The sequence below is a fragment of the Vespa mandarinia genome, chromosome 3 (genome assembly GCF_050613455.1).
Source record: "Vespa mandarinia isolate Hongniang chromosome 3, ASM5061345v1, whole genome shotgun sequence".
In the NCBI taxonomy this organism is placed as follows: domain Eukaryota; kingdom Metazoa; phylum Arthropoda; class Insecta; order Hymenoptera; family Vespidae; genus Vespa; species Vespa mandarinia.
This window is the reverse complement of record NC_140812.1, coordinates 4,955,001-4,972,032: the sequence shown is the minus strand read 5'-3', so window position 1 is coordinate 4,972,032 and position 17,032 is coordinate 4,955,001. Positions and strand designations below refer to the sequence as shown.

The 17,032-nt window shown below is 36.6% G+C and overlaps 1 protein-coding gene and 1 long non-coding RNA gene across 5 annotated transcripts in view; one reads left to right on the top strand and one right to left on the bottom strand.

The window, feature by feature from the left end:
* The window catches only part of mura (ring finger protein murashka), a 37,031-nt gene that overhangs the window by 14,544 nt on the left and 5,455 nt on the right, over positions 1–17,032 (top strand). For 2 of the 4 annotated variants that reach the window (XM_035877929.2, XM_035877928.2), the window contains exons 2-10: positions 9,844–10,395; positions 14,078–14,279; positions 14,697–14,784; positions 14,907–14,992; positions 15,183–15,773; positions 15,897–16,097; positions 16,183–16,475; positions 16,559–16,862; positions 16,937–17,032. The exon at positions 16,937–17,032 is cut by the window's right edge and continues 5,455 nt beyond it. In XM_035877929.2, the coding sequence (XP_035733822.1) occupies positions 10,157–10,395; positions 14,078–14,279; positions 14,697–14,784; positions 14,907–14,992; positions 15,183–15,773; positions 15,897–16,097; positions 16,183–16,475; positions 16,559–16,862; positions 16,937–17,011 (2,079 nt within the window). In that variant the 5' untranslated portion in view covers positions 9,844–10,156 and the 3' untranslated portion in view covers positions 17,012–17,032. The remainder of the gene's footprint in view (positions 1–9,843; positions 10,396–14,077; positions 14,280–14,696; positions 14,785–14,906; positions 14,993–15,182; positions 15,774–15,896; positions 16,098–16,182; positions 16,476–16,558; positions 16,863–16,936) is intronic. The other 2 variants (XM_085655955.1, XM_035877932.2) reach the window with 2 other exon arrangements.
* Positions 15,601–17,032, bottom strand: part of LOC118446840 (uncharacterized) — an 11,473-nt gene continuing 10,041 nt past the window's right edge. Inside the window, exons 2-4 of the long non-coding RNA XR_014981965.1 lie at positions 16,579–16,720; positions 15,865–16,441; positions 15,601–15,741 (exon numbers count right to left, since the gene is read on the bottom strand). This is a non-coding gene — a long non-coding RNA (uncharacterized LOC118446840). The remainder of the gene's footprint in view (positions 15,742–15,864; positions 16,442–16,578; positions 16,721–17,032) is intronic.

Sequence of the window (17,032 nt, the reverse complement as noted above, 5' to 3'; positions counted from 1 at the left end):
AAAAACACAATAGCGTCGACGTAACCATTTGTGCACGTTTTCGATTAAAACGTTAAATGAACCTTTCCAATACCCGCATAATCGTATGTTAATTGTACAATACTTTTATTTCTCATCGATATTCAGTACTTTATAATTTATTGTAATACTACACACGCGTTTTTTTTTCTTTTCTTTTTTTAACGTATAATCGTTCTAGATTTTTGATAACGACATGACGAAAAGATTAGTTGGATTTTCTAGATAATTGCAGCACTTTTCTTTGTAAATACGTTTGTATTTTCTCGGGAAAATTTCAAGCGCAATCTCTTATGGATTTACATTCGGCATTCATCGAAACCTTACGAAACTTTATATGCAATGTGAACGAGCTGTTTAAAAATTCGCTTGGTAATCTCTTTCCACTTTATACAGAACGGCTTGGCGAGTACTCATTAAAAAATACTCATGCGCTCAGACGAAATTCAACCATCGGGTAGAAAAGGAAAAGAAAAATTGGAATTATGGTCAAGTGCTTAGAATTTTCGTGTAACATATGCGCGACATATTTACGACGTGCCAAGAAATAAAGCCGAAAGAAAAGTAAAAAAGAAAGAAACAAATAAAAAGAGTAACGTTACTGAAATCCCAATAGCTAAATGTCAGTGGTATATAATTGCAAAATGAATTTTCTACTTTGTCTAGTCTCATAATTTATGTTCTAGAACGATTTACTCACGCGAACACGTGAACGCAAAGTTTGACGGTACATCAAACTTTATCAAAACTACAAAATATGAAAAAGAAGAAAAAAAGAAGAAACAATAAGGAAAGAAACTGAAAGTTATAGGAAGAAAGTAGAAACAATAAGTAAAAAAGAAGAAAAGAAAAAGAAGCAGAAAAACTCTGTGTGTGTGTGTGTTTGTATGTGTATGTATCTGTATATGTGTAACACCTCATATACACGCACATCGTTATCTTATAGTCGAGTACAACTGGAAAGCTCGATGGAAATCATGTATTATGGAAACCGGGAAAGTCCGGTGGATTGTTGGAACGCAGCTTGCTGCTGTTGCTGGCCGATAGACCGAGCCAACCACGATAGACCGACACGCAAAAGAAGGTGCACAGACGTTTCTCGCCAGGTGTAAAGGCTTTCTGCTCGACGAAACTCTTTTCATATGAGATCTTTTTCGAACGGATGTATATACCTGAACGATGATGTCTGCTGCGTGTGTATTTTATATAAAGATGGTGTATGTCTGTACTGTGCTCTCTCTCTCTCTCTCTCTCTCTCTGTGTGTGTGTGTGTGTGTGAGCGAGCGAGCGAGCGAGTGTGTATGAGCATATGTGTGTACAACGAAGAGGAAGACGAAAGGAAAAAGAGAGGAAGAGATGGAGGAGGAGTTTGTTTCTCCCTTACACTTTTTCTCTCTTTCTCTTTCTCTCTCTCTCTCTCTCTCTCTCTCTCTCTCTCTCTCTCTCTCTCTCTTTCTGTAGAGGGCTGCCTACAATATCCATCATTATTCAACGAAGGGAATGTGGGGGATGGCACTCTCTATAATTCGCTGCGCCGGTATGCGGGCACGGCAATATGGAAAAGAAAGAGAGAAGGACGGGGTAGAGAGAGAGAGATAGAAGTGCTCGTGGAAATTCTCGTTGAAATGCATAGTCAAGGCGATTTGAAAAATTTATCGAACTACAGGAAAATTCTGAACTATAACTGTATATGTGTATTATACAGGAACAATGTCGATCTTTAATCAGATAAATGATCATTCCGACTTACGGAACGTTGATCGCTACCTCCCAACGAGCTAATTGTGTAATTGGTGGGGTTGGATTAGTATATTATGAAATCGATTGCAGTAGAACTAATCATACGATTATGTTTGTTGCATCATTACTTTTGTAGGTAATCTCGATGTTACGATATTTTCATATATATATATATATATATATATATATATATATATATATTGTTCATTTAATTACAGATTAACATGTTATGCTAATCAAGATTATACTTAACAAGTTTTTATACATATATTTTTTTGTTCAAAATAAGAGACGAAGTTCAAGCAAATCAGAATATATCGTTTTCTTTTACGATCTCTTGATTACTATCGGCAACATATTTTAATTATAATATTCTTCTATATATGTAATCACTATATATATATATATATATATATATATATATATTTATTTATTATGTAGATTGATAACAAAAAATGAACATTTCTGAAAATTATTTGGTATTTTCGTGACTTTGAAAAAGTTAATTTCTTAACTTATAAAGTATTCATTCTTTTGATATTCATTATATTTTGATTTGATAAGGAATATTTAGTTAATATGATGAAAAATGTCAATTATTTCGAAAGCATCCTTTTGGAGCAACCAAATTCGGTACTAGGAGTGGAACGCAATGAACGTGTACGAGCGTTCGACGGTCGGGTTCAAAGGGTGAAATTTGTCGGGGGCAAAAAGGAAAGTGAACGACGGGAAAAGTGGCGCTCGCGTTTCTGCAAATAAAATCGAGCGCTCTAAAATAGCCGACATCGGCGGCCCTGACTCGCAGTTAAGTTTATTGAGAGACGCTGATGGCAATAAAGAATGAGCTGCGATGGAAGAGGTAGAGGCTTGTAAAACGTACGTTTCTTTCTCAAACACACATAAACATATATACACATTAAAAAAAAAAGATACAAGAAAATAAAGATGGAGAGAGTGAGACATAAAAAATATTTTTATGACGATACCGATATATTTTAAAAGAAAAGCAACACAGGAACGGCTTCGGCTTCGGTTTCGGTTTCGGCTTTAGCTTTAGCTTTAGCTTTGCCTTTAGCTTTGGCTTTGGCTTAGTCATTGGCTTCGACTGACTGACTAACTATAAGAAACGAAAGAGCCGCAAGCGTTTCTCCGTTCCGCAGACTTTATTCACATCGTGTTCTGCTCTGTAACGCTCGCGAGAACGCGGAGACTGAGCAACGATCACTTTCGTTTCTTATTGCGCGTATTGCACTTTGATCGACTCCTCTTGCCCTTTTAGTCTTGCAGTTACGTACACATACGTACGTAGCCGAGTTCGAATTTCTTTTGAAAATCGAGAGATGCAAATGGAGGTCGCGTCATCTTATTTATTCTTTACGCGGAAGAGTTACTTCTATATCGTGTATATGTGTATTTTTACACTGTATTCTGTATATGTGTATTTCTTTTTTTTTTTTTACATATTCCAGGTGAAATACGATAGCGAGCTACTTTATGTTATCATTATGGTGAATAACGAATGAAATATGTCAAAATATATCATTCAAATGTATCAAATAATGTATCAATTATATCCGAACGATTCAATTTCTATTATTTTTATTCGAATTTTCATCGATCAAGAATAGATAAGATATCATAAAAATTCTCTTATGATCTATAGTTTTGATGTTATTAGATATAGATACAACATGGAAAAGATTTATTACATAAATCACTTCCTTTGCACTTATGAATCAATGTAAGAGTTAACGTGATAATATTCCGTTGGATTTATCGATGACAATTGAATATCGCATGAAAGATTAACGTTAAAATACCGGCAGCGTTATTTCGTATTTGGCATGTAGGTATGTAATCGTTTGTTGAAAAACGTACAAGGCGGACCCTGGAACGGCGCTAATAAAACATAATCTGGATTAACGTAAAGTAAATTATGATTAGGATTGTGGGACGTTGATACATGGGATACCTATAAACCTGCGGTACGTAGGTACATGCATCGAGCCGGCAAACACTTTATTGATGCACCTCGGTAATTATCGTGGCGAGCTGCACAATAAAGTATCGCGCTTGTGTCGTACATATGTATCCACTTATTTACCATGTATAATTCATATACAGCATAAGGTAATTTTCTTTGATGATAATCTTTGCGATTATCAATGAACTACTGAAAATTGTAAATTTTTTATTTTGTTTCTCTCTCTCTCCCCTTAGCGATAAGGAAGAGACAAGCATTAGACTTAGAATCGATTCTCGAAGGAAAAACCATCGAAATTTTTTTCCCCCTTGAACTATGGAAGTATAACGTCTAATTTAACCCATGCATAATACACGCTCATCGAGAAGAATAACTTGCCTTACGTGGGAATTTATATGCGGCTTCTGAAAGCTCGTTATACTTAGGTCTCTTTCGAGCTGCAGAACGAAGAAAATGCATCCTCGGAGGCCCACCTTCTCGTCGAGTGGACCCTGAATATTTTAACGTATCCTCATCCCTCTCTCTCTCTCTCTCTCTCTCTCTCTCTCTCTCTCTCTCTCTCTCTCTCTCTCTCTCTCTCTCTCTCTCTCTCTCTCTCTCTCTCTCTTTCTCTATCTTTTTTCCTGAAAATCTTTGAGACCGAGAGTTCATGCACGAACTTCCCAGCTGAAAGTATACGAACTTATGTATTATATACACACAAGTGTGTGTGTGTATATTATATATATATATATATGTGTATATTATATATATTTACTTATCTACGTAGAAAGATATAACAACCGCTGATCGTCATCTCGCAGATTCCTCGTAAAATAAACTCGCTCGAGAGAGAGAAAGAGCATACCCTCTACCTATCTACCTACCTGTGTGAATGAATTTTCCAAATATACTGGCCTGTCGAAGAATAATTATGTTTTAATATTATTTGAAAATTTTATGAAAAAATTATATGAGAAAAGAGAAGAGTGACGTCATTGTAGCGGGAAATTCGAGATTTCGATAGCGTCGTTTTAGGAGGGAAATTGAGAGGAGAGAAGGAGGGTGAAGTGTGCGTGTCTCTTTCTCTCTCTCTCTCTCTCTCTCTCTCTCTCTCTCTCTCTCTCTCGCTTTCTCTCTGGGGTGCCAGCCAGTTTCGTGATACGAAGCAGCATGGATCGATAGCGTGAGCTCCTTCGAGTCCTCTCGGGCTAGCGATTCCTGGAGGATTCGAAGGAGAGAACCGAAGCACTTGGTGAGCGTATATGTGTATGTGTGTCTGTGTACGTGTATGTCTATGTGTATGTGTATATGTGCGAGACCTGCAGAGGGTTTCGACCTGCCGCCATCGACGTCGCCATCGTGTCGTGCCGGTACGCCGCCCTTGCACCGCCCCAGGGACGACTACCACCTTTTGTCGTTCCTTTCTCGTCCCTTTTTGGTAGCTCGAGTGGACGAGAAAGAGAGAGAGAGAGAGAGAGAGAGAGAGAGAGAGAGAGAGAGAGAGAGAGAGAGAGAGAGAGAGAGAGAGAGAGAGAGAGAGAAAGAGAAAGAGAAAGAGAGAGACGAAAATTTGAGGCCTCGTCGACGATGACGATGACTACGACGTCGACGAGACTGGCTGCTCACCAGCTGCTGTTCTCGGGGCTCCTTGGAAAATCAACGAACGCAGCTGCTTCCGTCGAAGTCGATAGAACGAAGTCTCCTCGACGAATTCGAAATTCGAGAGATCCTTTCAACTCAAATCTCCTTCCTTTCCGATTCGATTCTTCGTGCTGGTTAATACGTGGAGACCCTCGAATTCTCGGTACTTATTCCTTTAGTTCACTCGAGTTTGAGATTAATGACATACTTTAGAGTTATAATTGTTTGATTTATTTTTTCTTCTTTCATTTAATATTTGTTTATTTTTTTTATTTCTTTTTTTTATTGCCTCTTCTTTTGAAATATTTTGATTTTTAAATTTGACAATTATCTATGAAATTCATCTTATTCCCAACGTTTCTCATCTGATATAATTAAAAAAAAATTGAAATTGGAAGAAAAATCCTCTATAAATTCTCTTCGATATATACCTAAAATAATGCGTTATTATTTTGAACAGAGAAAAGTGATTTAAATAATAATTTCATATAATGATTTTATTTTAACGATCCCCTTATCTACCTTAATTTTATCGAATTATCATTTGATGTTTCAAATGGGGGTAAAAATAATCAAAGAAAGAAGTCAATGATGTATATAGAAATTTTTTTGAACATAGAGACGGGCTACGCTTTTGCTTTTTGTCGGCTCTCGAGTCCACCACCGCACCACGGACCGAGTTTAAAGGTAAACGAGTTTCTCTCGGCTGTTCAAGCGCGCCACATCATCGAAAGGCCCAACCTCTTATGCTGCTTGGGCCTGCGTTTATATATGTATAGGCATATATATACATATACATACGTATATATATATATATATATATATATATATATATATATATATATATATAGCATAGTTACATAGCGTGCTCACCTCGTGGCCTGAACTGCTCCACACGCACCGTGACAACGGGGCCTCGATATTCCGGTTACCTTCGCTTCGGCTTTACCGGCTGTTACTTTAAATTTATATTAACGCGTTCCTTCCTACCAGGAGACATTCGAGAATGGTATTGAACGCTCCGAATGAAATCGGAAGTCGATGAGAATCTTAATAAAATTTTACATTCTTTTATATATATATATATATATATATATATATATATATGTATATATGTATATATATGTATATATATATATATATATATATATATATATATATATATAAAAGAAAAAGGACAAAGAAAAGAATCGTAATTCATTTGTTATTTTAATTAAAAGATTTGTAGTGAATAATTATTTTAGAATTTCTAATCGATCAGTTCTCTTGATAGTAGAGACTTTATAAATCAGTTACGTTTCGCAGGAACAGTTATCGCTTTGGTAAGCGTTCCGGCGCGAAACTCGTTTCGAAACGCGTTATCGAGGCAAGTGAAAACGGTCGGCGTTAGTTGTTGCGCGTCTCTCGCGGCATTCGGCTTAAATACAAATTTCTACGTAAATCGATAGGATCGTCGAGGAAATGAAATGGTAACGAGAAGAGCGTTGGTGTGCTTTGTCGAGAGTAGCCGAACGAACGAACGGACGAATGAACGAACGAACGAACGAACGAAGGAGCCAATCGATATATTGCAACGATCGATGTTTCGTAGTTTCGTGCTTCTATAAACGATGATCGACTACCGTAGAAACGTCCTCCTTTTCGATTACGGAATGCTGGGAAATCCTGAGTGAAGGTAGAAAAATGAAAAGAAATCGATACGAACTTTCTTTCATACGTATTCCTTTGTTGTGTTAGTTGTATCAAAAGAGGAAAAAAGAGTGAGTGAATGAGTGAGAGAGAGAGACAGAGAGAGAGAGAGAGAGAGAGAGAGAGAAAGAGAGAAATTTGAAAAGACGAATTTTTTGTTGGTTTCGAAGGCCAATATTATTCGATCCTCACAGGACGACTCGAAAATCGTTGCGATTGGTTGGCGTTCTCCGAAAGTACTTTTTCGTCTTTGTGCGGTCCATGGCCCGTACAAAAGCAGTAGAAAGAGAGAGAGAAAGAAAGGTGGGCCCGAAGCAACGGGGCCTGGATATTCCGGTTCACTTAATCGTTTTCTTGGATTTCGGATCGTGGCCTCTCTGCGGTCGACAAAGTTGTATAAGATTCGTTGGGAGACTTCGAGAGACCGTATCCAAATCGTTGTGCTTCCTGGCTAAGAGATCATCTCTTATAAATCAAAAATGCAACTTTTGTCGGTTTTCTTTCATTCTCATAAATCAAAATGACGTTGACTTTAAAAGAATAGAAGAATCATCGTCTTGTTTTTCTTAATCATTTGACCGAACCTATAACTGAGAGATAAAAAATTTATTACAATCATATCAATGATAAAATGATTTTAAATCGAATATTATACATAAGTAGGTTGATATTATTACTATTATTTACTGGATCAATTGAGTGAAGCTCTAGCGACTATGCTATAAATGTATCTCGAATATGTCGTAGCCTTTATGCCGAAACCTACTGAAATCCTTTATAGACGGGTGTACACGTACAATGTACGTACATATATACGCACGTAAAATAAACCGTGTCCCGGCAAACGATAACTCGTTCTACAATCTGAAATATCGATCACGACCGGTCGAGAAAAGAGTGAACGAAACACGTGAGTCAACATCGTCGAAGGCGGTAATGTGCATTATTTTAAATAAAAGAAAGTATTGTCTCATGACCTACGTGAGTGGAAGTCGAAAATTTAAATTACAAATTTACGATAGCCGTCCTTTTTTTCTTCTTTCTTTCCTTTTTCTTCTTCTCATTTTTCTAAAATATCAATCACATAAATCTTCTTTCACAATGAATTTTTTATAATTTATACTTTATCACAAATTTAATAGGATATCGCGTACCATATCGCGATATGGCGCCTGCTCGACACGAGATACGAAATAATTGAAAAATATCATATGTAGAATACAAATACATTTATTGTATGTATGTATGTATGTATGTATGTATGTGTGTGTGTATATGTATGATGTATGTATGTATGTATGTATGTATGTATGTATGTATGTATGTATGTATGTATGTATGTATGTATGTATGTATGTATGTATGTATGTATGTATGTATGTATGTATGTATGTATGTATGTATGTATGTATGTATGTATGTATGTATGTATGTATGTATGTATGTATGTATGTATGTATGTATGTATGTATGTATGTATGTATGTATGTATGTATGTTTGTATATATGAGTACGTATACTTCCTCATGAAGTATAAACTAGTAAAGAGAAAGACAAAGACTGTACTGTAGTGTGTACATTCGTCCTCTTCTTCTCTTTCACAGCACGATAATCTTTTTCTTCTTTTTCTTCTTCTATTTTCTTCTTCTTTTTCTTCTTCTTCTTCGTGCTTATCCCATAGGTTGTAGGTAGAGCTTTTGCGGCATCATGAAAGTAGTTTTAAATAGGATTGTCATAGACACGAGTAAGCAACCAAACAAATATTACCTAGTCTCTTATCGTCAAAGAGAACTTCCATATATACATACATATACTTTCGACATAAGCTACTTCGATTTCTATTGCACTTTTTAATTAGACATATCTCATTTTTATTCTTTAAGAATTGCAACGCTCTATATGTGCTTTGTTGACTTTCTATTTCCTTCCTCTTTGCTTTTACGCTTTGCTTTTATGCTTTTAAGCGTTTGTGAAACGTTAGAAAAGGAGCATTTTAAGGTACATATGTTCGTCATATTTTTTCAACTTTTCTCTCTCTTTCTCTCTCTCTCTCTTTCTCCTTCTTCCTTTTTTCTTCTTTTTTTTTTCTTTTGAAAAAATATGATGCGACATCGGCATGATATATGCGGTAGTTATCATTTATTATTTGCTTTGCTAGTTTAGGTAACTATCGAAATAAAAATATCGTTCAATATTTTTCAAGCACGTCAAAAGTCATTTATCGTAACACTTTGTCGATTACGAGTTGCTCCTTTTCTCAAAATTTTAACAATCTCGGATAAAAACAAGAAACGTTTATAAAAGTGAGCGAGAGAATCAGAAAATCAAAGTAGACGTCAAAATGGTTTTAACAGAGCTGAATATACAGAGACTGGATTAAACTATCGGCATACGAACTGGTCGTAAAACTGTATCATAAAATGATTCTATTTTACTGCTGAACGCATATCAGTTGAATGGGGAAAAAAAGAAAAGAAAAAGAAAAATTCTGGCATCTAAAAAGAAGCATCGTCAGAACCTGTCTCTCTGTATTTGTTCCTACAAATTATATTCCAAGTTCTTCGAAAATAGTACAAATTGGTCGGATAAGATAATACAGATTATTTAAATGACTTTAATAGATAAGAAAAGTACGTATTTAGCACGATCTTAGGATGAAATATTATAAAAAATTAGCGACCAGTTCGGATGTTATTAGGTCGATAGATATATCAAATAAATTTTGCTTTTATCGCACATATCTAATCTCAACGACTCGTCAACGTAAAGTCGCTCGAATATCCCGCCAGGTTCCTCTTGGAGGAGTCGACCAATCAACAGCGTACCAGATACGAACGGTCTTGGATAGAGAGCGAGAAAAGTAAGCGAGCAGACTAGCAAGCAAGCAAGCAAGAACGAAAGAACGAACGAGAGAAAGAAAAAGAGTGAGTAGGAGTTAGCGAGGTTATCCTCGTTGAGTTCGAGCTTTGCAAAGAGGCAAGAAGCAAGCAATAGAAGGAAAAGACACGAAGAAGCAGGAAGGTGTAAAGGTCGTGTTCAAGGCTTTGGAGGTGTCAGAGAAAGAGGAGGAGGAGAAGAAAAAAGATAAAGAGAAGAGACAGAATGAACGGCCCTGGGAGCCATCAGCATCGTGGCTTGGGTATCACGGGACGTTACAGGGCCGTGGTTGGCAGTGGAGCCTCATCGGGGCCACACACGAGGCCTACGGCGCCTCCACACCCTCGTGGGGGATGGCATCCCCACAACCAGCATTCTCAGCATACCCAACTTGGTCAGCAATATGCCGGAAACAAGGAATATCCGTATCGACAGTGCCCGTCGCTACCGCGCTATCATAATGGGTATATAACACACTTGTGGTGCATCTTTGGTGCATCTTTGGTGCATCGTTCGTGATGTCTTACCAGACCTTTTCTTTTCCCTCTTTCTTTTTTTTTTCGTTCGTCCTATTCTTCCTACTTATCTATCCTTAATTGTGCTTGCTTTCCTTCTTGTTTCTTTTTTCTTTTTCTTTTTTTCTTTTTTTTTTCTTTCGTATTATGTTTAACATCGATCAAAAGTTGCAAATATTCTGCGAGTGCGTTTGTACTTTTTATTTTTATTTATTTATTCTTTTCTTTTGCTTTGTAAATAAATCTTAGTATCTAGAAATGTACTGATTTACTACTCATCATTGGTATTAATTTTTTCAAGGAAATTGTGATATGAATTTCATTTCGATTAATCTAATGTAATATTTAGTTTCATTTTTTGATTAAAACACCATTTATACATTATAATTATATTGTAATGAGTAATATCAACGAAGAAACGTGGAAGAAACATTATTTTAATAATTAAAATACGTTATTTTAAAAATTAATATCGTCAAAGGTTATTTAAAATCTATAATGTTCTGAATTTTTGATCGATACGTACATATATATATATATATATATATATATATATATATATATATATATATATATATAGCTACTCCGATATCGTATCAGTTCTCCATTTGTAAGTACATACGTAGATTGCATTTAGTACATACCACAATAAGCCACTCCTCCCCTTTCTCTCCCCCTTTCGTTCGATATCCTGCGTACATAAGTACATACGTTGAGATCGATTATATTACCGAGAGAACATCTCAACTCCGATCAATCGATGTCGATGAATTCTCGAGAACTCGCGAACTCTTTCGAATATTTCTTAGAAAACTGGTCACACGACATACGATCGATGCACCCTTGCTGCATCTTTGATACATCGTTGGCACGTATATCCGATGCATCTTGGATACGCGAACCGGGCTCAGGGGATGTGATTCGAGTGTCATGGATTTTTTATTTAAAGAGAGATAGAGAGAAGTGGGGAAGAGGGAGAGAAAGAAACAAAGATAAAAAGAAAGAAAATTATTGATTATGATTTATCAGCCGATTCACCTGAGCCCTGCATTACATTTTCTGATTTGGATTGAATGTCATGATTTTTTTTCTTATTTTTCTTATTATTTCGATAACAAGAAAACCAAATTCGATATCTTTATATAAAATTTATTTAAATATTTTTCTAATTTAAAAGTTCGTTTTAAATCGATATGAATAAAAAGTTAGGGCAATATGTCAAGATATAGAGATCTTAAGTGATGCGTTCAGGTCAAGCAAGTGTGTATTTAATTTTCAGAGCAACCGACATTTAAGAGGTTCGACGATTCTAATAGATGATAATCGACGTGCACACAGGGATGCTCCTTATGCGTGCTTCTCAACAATCTAAGCCAAAGTAGTTTTCTAAGATCTTATACTCTTTCGTTTTAGCAAAAGGTTATTCTATAAAATATTTTTATTATTGCTGCATGTTCCTTAATTTTTCGTTTCATTAATCTCTCTCTCTCTCTCTCTCTCTCTCTCTCTCTCTCTCTCTCTCTCTCTCTCTCTCTCTCTCTCTCTCTCTCTCTCTCTCTCTCTCTCTCTCTTTCTCTCTCTCTCTCTCTCTCTCTCTCTCTTTCTCTCTCTCTCTCTCTCTCTCTCTCTCTCTCTCTCTCTCTCTCTCTCTTTCTCTCTCTCTTTCTCTCTCCCCCTTTCTTTTTCACAGTGATAAGAAATTATCGTTAAGTTTTGTAAGCTATATTATAATTAGTCGCACGTGTGTTTGAATGTATTATCTATATCTTATAATTTCTTTTCTTCTTTCTTTCTTTTTGATGAGGAAAAAATGCCTCGGAATTACTCTATCTTTATAGATCATTAATTTCTCTTTCAATAGATAACACACATATTCGAGAGCATTCGCATGTCGAGGAGATGCATGCGATCAATTGGCTGGTACGTTGAGAACGATTTCTTCTTTTTAAGATTTCCATGTTTTTATACCGTGTATAAATTTTGCTTTACACTCCGCACCCAGTACATTTCGCATTGCTGATAACAAAACGACTAGTCCTTATAGTTTTTATCAACGTATCAGTTCAAAACATATTTTCGACTTAAAAGATCGATTCTTTTTAAAAATTTCTTTTTGAACATAATGACTTTCAACTTAATAATTTTCTTTATCCAATTGTGGGATGATTAAGAAAATAGTGTTTTCTTTGTACATCAAATTTGTTCTCAAGTATCCGATGTTGTAATAGTAGTCAGTTCATCGGGTATAGTAACTTGAATCTATCGATCGTAAGATATTACCTCTGATGAAACGATGGAGATCGATTCCATGATGCCCTGCAGCGTCGAGTATAGGGGGACAAATATTCAAATAATCTGCGGATTCTGCGGACAGGTCAACGGACAAGTATCGAGCACGTAAACGCATTTCGTTTTATTTCGTTTCATTTCATTTAGTTTCTGTTCGAGTTTATATGTATACCTCTATGGTTGTGTATCGTCCAACCTCAAATTTTTCAGAGTCTACGCGTTAAGGGTGTAGTCAACCACACAATTTGATGGTTCGAAAAATTCATCAAAATTACTCTCTCTTTATAGTGAAAAAAAAGAGACGAAAGGTGATTTTAATGTACCTGCCTCGTAATGGCGCCTTTTTTCTTATTCGTCTTCTACTCTTTTATAATGGACATGCTCGATGGTTTTATACACACACACATGTTCTGCGTGTGTATATATATATATGTATATATTTATTTATTTATTTATTCATATATTTCTTCTCTTTTTTGTCGTTGTTCACACTAGAACGACTATGCTTTGATAACTTACGACAGGTCATTCGAGAGAACTGATTTTTATATCGATTATTTTCACGAATTTCGGATAAACCGAACGAATAAATGAAACAAAAATTAAATCGATTTTGTGTTTTAATTAATTTTTTTGTCCCGGTAAAATGCTGCCGATTTCCTCTTAAAAAAATAATCTCGTCAGTAAAGAAAGATGGACACCCAAATCCCAAGAAAAAAAAAAAATAAAAAAAAAAGGAAAAAAAAAGGAAAAAAAAAGAAATAAGCGAGAAAAAATTTCAATATTTTCTTACATTTTTCAATCATAAGAAGAGAAAACGAAACAAATGCATTTCGTAGGTCATAGCGACTGGACTACTACTATGTTCATTCGACTCCAGTGCTTCGCGAGATGAAACGGAAAATGATATTAAGGGCATTATACTAAAGTTGCGTCATTTGCCGCTGTTCTCTCTCTCTCTCTCTCTCTCTCTCTCTCTTTCTTTCTCTCTCTCTACTTCTAGCTAGAACGAATGTGTACGGCTATAAAGTTACGAATGCAAACGTCTACTGATGGTGGGTTCTCTCTCTCCCAGCGGTCGTGACGAGATGCATAAAAAGGATTTTCACACGTATATATGCAGCGTTGGTCGTAATCACGTTGAGAAAATAGTCTACCGGCAGAGCGAGGGCACTCTTAATCGTTTAATCAAACGCATATTATTATCTCATTGAAAATCGGCCAATGTCGATGCTTGAGATCGTTCGTAAAATATTACTAAGAAAAAAAAAAGAAAAAAAAAAAAGAAAAACAACTCGTTTCGCTAATGTCCTTTTTTTTCTTTTTCCTTATCTATATATAGGGATTGTCCAGGAGTTGGCACATCGGCGGGTCCGGCCGGTAAGGAAGTTTCCTATCACGCTGGCGTAGGTGGAAGCAGCGTTGGATATAAACCGCCTCCGCAGCACAGTCCACAGTCGAGAGGCCCACCACCTCATTTCCCTCAGGAACCCGTCGGGCCAACGACCAATTCTTCGCCGCTTCACATCAGTATTTGCGGACAAGTAAAATATTCTTTAATATTTTATTACTCTTCGGTAAACTGCCTTATCGTTCCCGTTGGGGAAAAAAAAAAAACAAGAAAGAGAGTAAAAGAAAAAATAATATTCCGTAGAAAAATCTTCATCGAAGAATAAGAACGCATAATTCGATTTTTATCTTGAGAAGTTTGTTACGAATGCGACGATACGTCGTTCAATCGGGCTTGTTTCTTATTGGTGAATATTATGTCTGACGTAAGCGTACCACATGACACGCACGGATGCAAATTTCTGTAAACAAATGTCAACAATGGATAATCAAGTTTTAAACGTCGTCGCAAACGCAAGATATCTTACTGCCTTTCAAGACACACGAAGTTCCGATTTTTATATCGGACGATTTTTGTTTCATGAAAACACATTTTCATTTCCTTGTTGCAGGAGAATATAATGCGTGGTCCTCTTCCAAATATGAGTCCTGGGCTTGCAGCCAGCGATGTGGACATGGAATACCGTAGAAATTCACAAGGTATAACTAACCTTTATTTCTAATCGATAAAGATCTTTATCTAATAAAATTTAGCATTTTCTTGATAGTTCCTTCGAGGTTTCTTGAATCTTAAGTGTATTACAGTATGCATATTTTTTCAGCCACAAACCAGTTACCACTGAGTCCTGTACAGATTCAAGCCTCGCCCGCTTATTATAGGCAACCTAGTCAGGATGATGGTAGAAAGGTAAACGAGACTAAGCATTTCGAGTTCAAAATGTTTTTCCAATTTTTATTAAATATATTATATATATATATAAATCGTTAATATAGAGACAATTGAACATAGAGAACCTAGATATAATCTGTAGAAAAGGATAAAATAATTGTAACTGAAGGGATAGACCAATTGTCTAACCGGTCGAATATTATTTTAGAGCGAATCTCCGTCTAGAAAACGTCGTCGGATATCTAGAAATGGTACGGTTTCCGGAATTGAAGTACGAGAAACTACACCACCCGCACCAACGCCACCTTTACACACGACCCCACCAACCTGGGAATTTTCATCGGCCTCACAGCGTCGATCTCCACGTAACCATATGTCTACTCGTGGTAGTCCTACAATGAGAAATCGTTATCAACGATACACGGATTCCTTTGGTCTTTCCTATCCCTTTATTCCTGGCCATAATCCCCATCCCACAATTCATAATTCCCATCATGGAATTCATGGTTCTCATCACAATATCCATAATTCCCATCATAATCTACATAGTTCGCATCACAATATTCACAATGCGCATCAAACGCATCCTCGACATCCATCTGGCACAGGACATCATCCTGCGCAAGGCGCTAACGGACCAGTAGTAGTTGATGTGGGTCAAGTCGGTGTCTCAGGTCTTGGTGTCGCTGTTAGCGGAGAACCATTGTGGCATCCACAAGCGACAAGTTATAGAATTCCTTGTCAGCTGCATGGAATTTATACACCAACTGGAGCGCATCCATTTGCACATTCGTGTCAAGTAAGTGAGAAAAAAGATTATAGATTTGTTTACATGTACGATTTATCATTTCTATGCAATATTTTTTATATGATAACGATAAACTGATTACCTTCATGTATAGAAATAAATGATATTTTTTAGGTAACGCATCATCATAATCATTATCCTGCTACTCATGCAACTCATCCTGGTCATAGTTTAGTAGGATCCATAGTTGGTGCAGCCTCTAGAGGGTATCCAACACCTGCAGGTGGTCCAGTTGCTGCTCTTCATCATGCACATGCACCACCTCCACCCGTCCATACTACTCATTATACAGCCCACCACCAACTCTCTCAGCAGGTAATAAAAGGAAGAACGTAATGAAAATATAATTATATTATAATTGCTAAGGCATCCTATTTATTTTTGTATTTATTTCTTTCAGAGAGAGGTAGAATTGGAATTAATAGAATCCCATCATCATCACAGAGTTGGAGCTACTGCCGGTGCACCGTTACCATTGCCACATTCGTATTCTCCTCCAGCTCTTACTCAAGTTACAACACCGTCTCCGATTTTCTTATCTGAGACGCGAAATAGTCAGTTAGAAATGATTCAGACAAGAACTCGTAGAGCAGCTTCGAACGTTCATACTCTCAGGCGACCAAGATCGAGTAGATGGAGAGGCACGCCTCCGTTACCACCTACAACATATCCAGGATTCTTGTTACATTTCTTGTAAGTTTCGAATCATATTAATTTTTAATATTGCTTATAATTTTTTTGGTGATAATCAGAAATATATAAAAACAAAATTTTAGAGCGATGTTCAGCAATCCACCTTTATCTCCATACAGCCATGCAGACTTGTCCTCGCCAGATTCAGCTACGGAAAATTACGAGGCTCTTCTATCCTTGGCGGAAAGACTTGGAGAAGCTAAGCCACGTGGTTTAACGCGTGCCGAGGTTGAACAATTACCTTCCTACAAATTCAATGCAGAAACGCATCAAAGTGATCAAACGAATTGCGTTGTCTGTATGTGCGATTTCGAAGCTCTACAATCGCTTCGTGTTTTGCCGTGTTCGCACGAGTTTCATTCGAAATGTATTGACAAGTGGCTTAAAGTGAGTCGAATGAAATTATTTAAAGATATTTTTCCGATTATATAAAATAATTAAAATTGTCTTTTTGTTTACAGTCAAACAGAACGTGCCCGATATGTCGCGGTGACGCAGGAGAATATTTTGGTAACAGCGGCACAAGTAGCGACTGACGCCGAGCTGCTCAAGTGCAT